Source organism: Euwallacea similis, chromosome 24, assembly GCF_039881205.1.
Source record: "Euwallacea similis isolate ESF13 chromosome 24, ESF131.1, whole genome shotgun sequence".
NCBI classification, from domain to species: domain Eukaryota; kingdom Metazoa; phylum Arthropoda; class Insecta; order Coleoptera; family Curculionidae; genus Euwallacea; species Euwallacea similis.
The window spans coordinates 2,473,930-2,481,119 of NC_089632.1; the positions used below are offsets into that span (position 1 = coordinate 2,473,930).

Genomic DNA, 7,190 nt, shown 5'->3' on the forward strand with positions numbered 1-7,190 from the left:
AGTTCCTATTTAAGGTTTTTTATCGCAGAACATTTTATTATAGTATAAACATGAAAATTTAATTCATTTTTAAAAAGTCCATATCACATTCATTTTAAACAGTTTTAAGTAAATGGCATTTTGGTTTTAACGCTTTTGTAATGATTACGTATTAGACCTCTGAGTTTCCTTCTTTTTAATTTTTCTATTTAACTCGTGCCGTGATTTTGTTTGTATATACAGGGTATTTGTTTTTGGAATTTTGTTTTTTCTTATGGGCGCTATTCTGAATTTTCTCAATTTATGATTCAGCTATTTTTCTGATAACGATGATGTATCACATGTTCATTCTTGCAATCTACAACGAGCCGCATGCTAAAACGTATCTACAACGATGTCCAGAAATACAATCACCAGATTAAAATTATCTTCTATTCCTTCATAGAAATTTCACTGAGTTTAATGCATTTTTTAGGCTTAAAAAACGTATTCATGGGCCAACTGGTATTGAAGTGGAAACTCTAGAAACGGTGTTTCTCATTATTATAGAACATATTTCAAAAAGGTTATACTAAACTTAAGGAAGTTGTAGATGATATTACGGTGAACAATTTTTGCATAGAAATCCCTTATCAAAAATGAACTCTTCTTACTCCAGAGTTTTTTTTTTCAAAAAGGTAATGTTACCTCTTTGACACCGAAAGACTTCCACGTTTAATTCATTTTTATTAAAAATAACGTAAAAAAATTAGTAAAGATTCAAAACGACGACCCCCAATCTGATTGCATAAATTTGTTTTTTGAATCATTAAATCGAGCAACTTAATGGTAAGATGTGTGGATCTTACCGCACGAAAAAAAAGGTTGCCATCACTATCTCTAACAATTCCTCTTGTGTGGCTACAGGAGTTTCATACATCAAAAACTTGATGTAATCCCAGAGGAAAATAATCTAACGGGCTTAAATAGAGATTTCGCGCCGGCCACCTGATATGTCCGCCTCTTTCGATCCATCGCCCATAAAAATATTGGTTTAGAAGCTCCCGTGCAGTACAGGCAAAATGTGCTCGTGCCCCGTGATGTTGGAACTACAATCTATTCTGTATTTCCAAAGGAACGTTTTAAAAAACGCCCTTAATGAAACAAAGGAAACAAAAAAGTGTTTATTTTGTTTGTTTTTATTCTATTCATTTAAGTTTAATATCGAAGTCTTTTAAACATAAAAGACTTGGAAGCCAAAACGACTCATTTTTGACTAGACACTTCTATGCAAAAATTATTCGCCGCAATACCCTCTATAAACTTAAGTTTTGAACAACTTTTTTGGAACACCCTACATAAGTTATAGCACAGGAAAATAACGTATCTATTAGACATTGCATAGAGATCTTAAAAAAAAAACAAATATCAACCATTTAAAATTCATTTCACCCAAGTCTTACTTTCAGAAGATACTAAATGGAGAAATAGTGTTTTGGAAGAATATCAAAGCACTGTTTGGAGAAAAATCTCAATTTTCTTTGCAACATAATAGTCACTGATGAGTGCAAGTTTATCAACTCAGGCACATTCATTCGTTATAATGAACATATCTGGTCGATTGAGAATCCACACGAACACCAAGGACGTCTGCCACAAGCACGTTTCAAGCTAAATGTATAGGTTGGTTTATTTGGCGATACGATCATTTACCCATATAGTTACGAAGGCAACTTAACTGAAGATGAATATTTACACTTTTAAAGACCCTACTTTACGGATTGCACCGATATCAACATTTGCCTCAACTGCTTGAATAGCCTTTAGTTTCAACAAGATGGTACTCCGTCACATAACATTAAAAGAGTGCCTAATTATTTCCCAATAGAGTCATTTCAAACAATGGAGACGTCGGCCCGCACGTTCACCAGATCTTTCCCCATTAGATTTTTATTTATAGGCAACTATGAAAGACCTCATTCATAAATATGTACCGGTCGATATTAATGAGCTGCGAAGGAAGATTATCACAACTTTAAGGGTCAGAATAAGAAGGAACGATTTAAGATCAATGCAACATTTAACATCAAGCATAGAGCTGTGTTTGGAAGTAGAAGGCGAACCTTTCGAGCATCTCTTATAGTTTTTTTCATTTGTTTATTCCTTATTTTGTTATTTGCGAAGCGCTCCTTGTAAAAATAGCATTTTTTATATTTCCATCAATCTGCAAAAAAAGCTGAATTCAAAAACGTGAAAATGCAAGATCGCGATCATAAGAAAAAAACAAGATTGATGGGTGTCCAAAAACAAAACATTGGATTTCAAATATAACATCGTCACGTTATGGAAGAGAATTTGCAATGATAAAGTGTAAGTCATTTTGAATTAACGCGTCAAATTAGTTGAGGAAAAATAAAAAGCTTTTTCCAAAATTTCAGTTTTTTTTCAATACCTTCGAAGGTCAATAATTTTTCTTTTTGAAACGGCTCATTCTGGAGCTTCAAATTGGGTAACTTCGTCCCAATTTTACCGACTTCATGTCTTTTTTGATTATCAAGATCCCTATAGTTGGCCTCTAGGAATGGATACTGTATAGGTATTTAATATGAAAAATACTGAATTCATTTAGAACAATTTTAAAGCTCTAATGACATTTTTTTTTTCAACATATTCTTCCCATCCAAATTTAAATTATATACCTAATAAATTTTTGTTTTTCAGAGCATTTACTGAAGAAACCCTTGACAGTCGTTGATGAATTCCATTCACATCTGGAACCGATGAAATTTATTAGACGGGAACTCATTGAAGATCAGGTAGAATATTTAAGATTTTCCCTAGATAAGCAAATATATATTGTTTCTTTAAGATTTCATTTAGTTATGCAAAATTAAAAGACGAATGGAACGTGGTCAAAATCGAGGGATTCGATGAGAAATACGATCAAAACAGGTAAGTAAGCCATATCAAAATAGTATAGACCTACATACAGTGTGTCCCACATAAAATGCATACACTCTTATATTTTTCTTATTTTTAGGGGTAAAGAAATAATTTTTGGTACACTTATAGAGCTCCATAAACTGCATATTTTACAGCATTTAGCATACGCAGAATGTTGGGGTGTCGTCTGCTGCGATTGATGAACAAAGTGACTTTTTTAATATTTAACTTCGAGTTAGAGATATCGGGAAAAGTTATTTTAAAAAGTAATTTATAACATTATTTCAAGCCTATATATCAATTTTCATAGAAAATTATAATATTAGAATTAAAGGAAATCCCCGAGCCAGTTTAAAAAAATTTACACAATATAATTAAGAAACTAAAAATTCGAATTTTTCGATGAAAATAGATATATAAGCTTAAAATAATATCCTAAACAACTTTTTTCGATATCTCTATCGCGATGCTAAATATTAAAAAAGTCGTTTTGCTCATTAATCGCAGCAGACGACGCCTCGACATTTTGCGTATGCTAAATGCTGTAAAATATGCAGTTTATGAAGCTCTATAAGTGTACCAAAAATTATTTCTTTACCTCTAAAAATAAGAAAAATATAAGACTGTATTCATCTTAAGTGAAACACATTGTATGGTTTTATTATTCAATACTTCACATAAATAGTTCCAATAAGATCAAATAACGCTGTACAGAGTAATATAAGTACTCAAGTTGATCGTGAGCACTCAGTGGTAGGGTACTCATGGAATTTTTTTTATTCAGATTTTTGTCATTACACTGTTTCCTGTTTCCCCGTTTCAACTTTTGCAAGACCAAAAGGAAAAGGTGACTTCGGTGGATCGGCACTTTAAGTGTGGAGCAATACTCGCTAATGAGAAGATTAGTCTCAGGTTTGGCGAAATGGTGATTAAGAAGCAACAGCAGAGCAACCAAATGGTTAGGTACATACCTAATATTTAAATGTATACACAGCGCCTACTAATACAATCAAAAATTAAGAAAACCTCAGTTGCCTTAAATGCGTCGTGCGTGTAGCTTTAGTTCAATTTAAGCCGATTTCCTTATTTGAATTTGATTGAATCAAGAATTTACGTATTTTTGAATTATCTTAAAAATTTTATTTTAACATGCGCTGCTTAGTCAGCGTGTTGAACCTCTTCAGAGTGTAGGTATATTGTTTATTAATGTTATCTGTGATATGTATTTTAGATTTAAGGAAGATGATTAAATATATTACTTAAGTATAATGTGCCACTTTCATTAATTGCGCAGAAGCAAAAAATGTGTTGTTATTAGGACAGACAATGCATATGTACTACGTTCCTATTATTATTGCTCCACTAATTATGCTAGAAAAGACCTGAATTTTGTGATTAACAATTAGAAGTTAAGATAATCAATCCTACTGCCCAACGAGATTAAGGTGTCCAATATACTCCTCCGCAGCATTCATTTGACGAGACTGCAGTAACTCAACTTAGGCAGGCCCATTCCTAAGGTCTGCCGTCGTGAAGGCACTCCCTTTCTGTCTTCCGCTTCTTTCGACCATACAATCAAGGGGCAAATTTTTAAAATAATTTATTAACTTTCACTCCCACGATCGATTCCACAAAAATTTTAGCCAATAAATCTGCAATTTTCTATACTCAAACCGCCGTCAAGTTTGACCAATTATTGAAATATTCAAAAATTTAAATAATAACTGTTCTAACAACATACTATGTTTACTCATATAAAGATACAAAGAAACATTCGGGCCTGAATTTTGTATTGTGGATTCATCACTTCTGCAATGCTACAGGATCCAGTTGAGGCTTTGGTTTGGTTGCAACCCCACTTAGTAACTTTTTAACTTCTGCGATTGCACGACCAGGGTTTAAACCCTAAAAATAATAAAACGTAAAGCAAATTATAATAGTTCTGAATAACTCTAGGATAAATTTACCTTTGGACAAGTACGTGTGCAATTCATGATGGTGTGGCAACGAAATACTGAGAAGGGATCTTTCATTTTGTTCAATCTCTTATTAGTAGCGTCATCTCTGGAGTCGATAATCCAACGATAGGCCTGTATAAAACAATAAAAAGTAAACTTAGTAACCGTTAATTCAAAAAACCTGTAAGGCACTTACTTGCATAAGTACCGCAGGTCCTAAGTATTTATCGCCATTCCACCAGTAACTGGGGCAAGAGGTTGAACAACAGGCACACAAAATGCATTCATAAAGACCGTCTAATTTGGCTCTATCATCAATACTCTGCAAATATTGCTGCACTTCTTTAGACTTCGAGCTTTTGCCAGCGTCACTGCAATAAAATCATCCAGCATATTTAGTAGGAATATAATTAAATATAAAGCAAAGTGCCTTTGTAAAAGCTTCTAGTGAATAAATCTACCTTCTTTGCAGCCAGGGCTCGATTGATTTGTATTGATCATAAAAGTTGGTCAAATCTGGCACCAAATCTTTCACAACATACATGTGGGGTAAAGGATAAATCTTGGTTTGCTTGTTGAGACTGCTGTCGATTTTGCTACAATAAAATATACTGATAGAAATTTATTAGAAAAGAAAAACTGAGTCTTAGCAAAATGAATTAGCTAAGTAGGTTGACAGAAATAATAAGGGTGGTGAACGAATATTATATGCTATATTAATCTCCTGACGAAAAAGTATATTTTTTCAATCGTGGAATCAGAATGCAAAGTATGAAAAAGACAATTTATAAAGTATCCAGGCAAAAACTTATTAAAAAAAAATAAATTTCTGATCGATATGTTGAAGGGAACTATATTTGGCCTGTCATTTTTAAGAGGTTTAAAAAGCTTTTTGCCTAACACTAGGTTAGATGAAAATTTTACAATGGTTTTGTACTATACTTTTACTTCAAACGTCGTCCTCCCATGTTAGAAAGACATAAATTTTCATGCTTTATATATTAAAACTGCTCAAACCTCTATGCAAAAAAATCAGATAATAATTGTCAATTACTAGTACTTAATATTCTGAATTATAAATCACATTCAAAATGCATACAAATGTTTGAATCATTCCAAGGACATTTAAATCTCTTAAACTTAACTGGAATAGTGGGACTTCCTTGAAATTCTTTTTGACAATTTAATTTACTTCCTTTTTGAAATGGCAAATGGAAATAATTAGATATTTTTATATTTTCCTGACTATAAAATACATAAACAGTGAGTTGGTCTTAAGAAAGCACCAAAAATTCTTAAAATTGCACAAAAAGTTAGCATTAAGTTAGTTCATTCGACCTTGTGGTATTCAAATGAGAATTCATTGTCAGTCTTCTGCAGATCTTGTCTTAAACTCACCAAATACATGCTAAAGTATTAACACCTCCTATATTCATGGCACACGATCCACAAATACCCTCTCGGCAAGACCTCCTGAATGTTAAAGTAGGATCCACTTCGTTCTTGATTTTTATCAGTGCATCCAGTATCATAGGACCACACTGACTGAGATCTACTTTATACTCCTGCATATAAGGCTTCTGTTGAGGTTTATCCGGATTCCAACGATAAATCGAAAAAGTTTTTATTTTTGGTGTTTTCTGTTTTTGAGGTTCTGGGGCCTTAGCAGCAGCCGCAGCTGCTGCATTTATTGAGGCAGTAGAAGAAACGCATCGAATCTATAAGACAAGTCTTTTTGTAATGCCTGTTATGTAATGAATTTTTTTTTTTTTATGGTACCTGCACAAAACCTCCACGTATTAATTTTATTAGCTGCATTTCTTTAGCCATTTCCAAGAGTGTAGAAAAGGATTTTGGCCTTAATTTAAACGGATTTACTTCAAAATAATAACAAATCTGGAAATAGGACCTCTGCTATGCACTGACAGCGACGAGGCTAACTGCAGGAATAATGGAGTGAGGGAGAGTGGAGGGGATCTATGATTGAGCAGCTGAGATCGGTGTGATTAGATACTTAACTGGGATTAAATTAAGCAACTATCGTTTCGTAACTGTTAATAAACTGCAACTTTAATTATTAGATCTGATGAGGTGCCAGTTGTTGGATTCTCATCCCTTTCCACTTTTTATTGCCTTTTTACGACTGAAACTTTCTTAGTCACTCACTCCGATTGTATGCTACGAATAAACTTCTATTTCATTTTCCGTCATCATTTCTAACAAGTTAGAGTAAGATGGAACTATGTTAGGAGTGCTCGGGAGGATGCCCTACCGAACGCGGCTACAGTGCATATTTTGACAATTGAGTACAATTGTTTCCCGCTTCAGAAA

At 33.3% G+C, this 7,190-nt stretch overlaps 2 protein-coding genes across 2 annotated transcripts in view; one reads left to right on the forward strand and one right to left on the reverse strand.

The window, feature by feature from the left end:
* The window catches only part of fng (Fringe glycosyltransferase), a 49,402-nt gene extending 45,232 nt beyond the window's left edge, over positions 1-4,170 (forward strand). Inside the window, exons 8-10 of the mRNA XM_066401938.1 lie at positions 2,680-2,774; positions 2,828-2,910; positions 3,686-4,170. Coding sequence (XP_066258035.1) covers positions 2,680-2,774; positions 2,828-2,910; positions 3,686-3,752 — 245 coding nt within the window. The 3' untranslated portion in view covers positions 3,753-4,170. The remainder of the gene's footprint in view (positions 1-2,679; positions 2,775-2,827; positions 2,911-3,685) is intronic.
* A 316-nt stretch (positions 4,171-4,486) lies between these two features.
* On the reverse strand, positions 4,487-6,828 carry SdhB (Succinate dehydrogenase, subunit B (iron-sulfur)). The gene is made up of 6 exons (XM_066401939.1): positions 6,639-6,828; positions 6,258-6,577; positions 5,321-5,455; positions 5,056-5,230; positions 4,869-4,991; positions 4,487-4,806 (listed from the first exon to the last, which is right to left on the reverse strand). Exons 1-6 carry the CDS (start codon positions 6,687-6,689, stop codon positions 4,705-4,707), a joined length of 906 nt encoding a protein of 301 aa, XP_066258036.1. The 5' UTR covers positions 6,690-6,828; the 3' UTR covers positions 4,487-4,704.
* Positions 6,829-7,190: the final 362 nt, after the last annotated feature.

Excerpts from the sequence above, each read along its gene's own strand:
- SdhB (XM_066401939.1), bottom strand. The coding sequence starts at position 6,689 with ATGGCTAAAGAAATGCAGCTAATAAAATTAATACGTGGAGGTTTTGTG. Across the intron at positions 5,231-5,320 it reads GAGCCCTGGCTGCAAAGAAG|TGACGCTGGCAAAAGCTCGA; the intron begins GTAGATTTATTC and ends ATTTTATTGCAG. Across the intron at positions 4,992-5,055 it reads GACCTGCGGTACTTATGCAA|GCCTATCGTTGGATTATCGA; the intron begins GTAAGTGCCTTA and ends TGTTTTATACAG.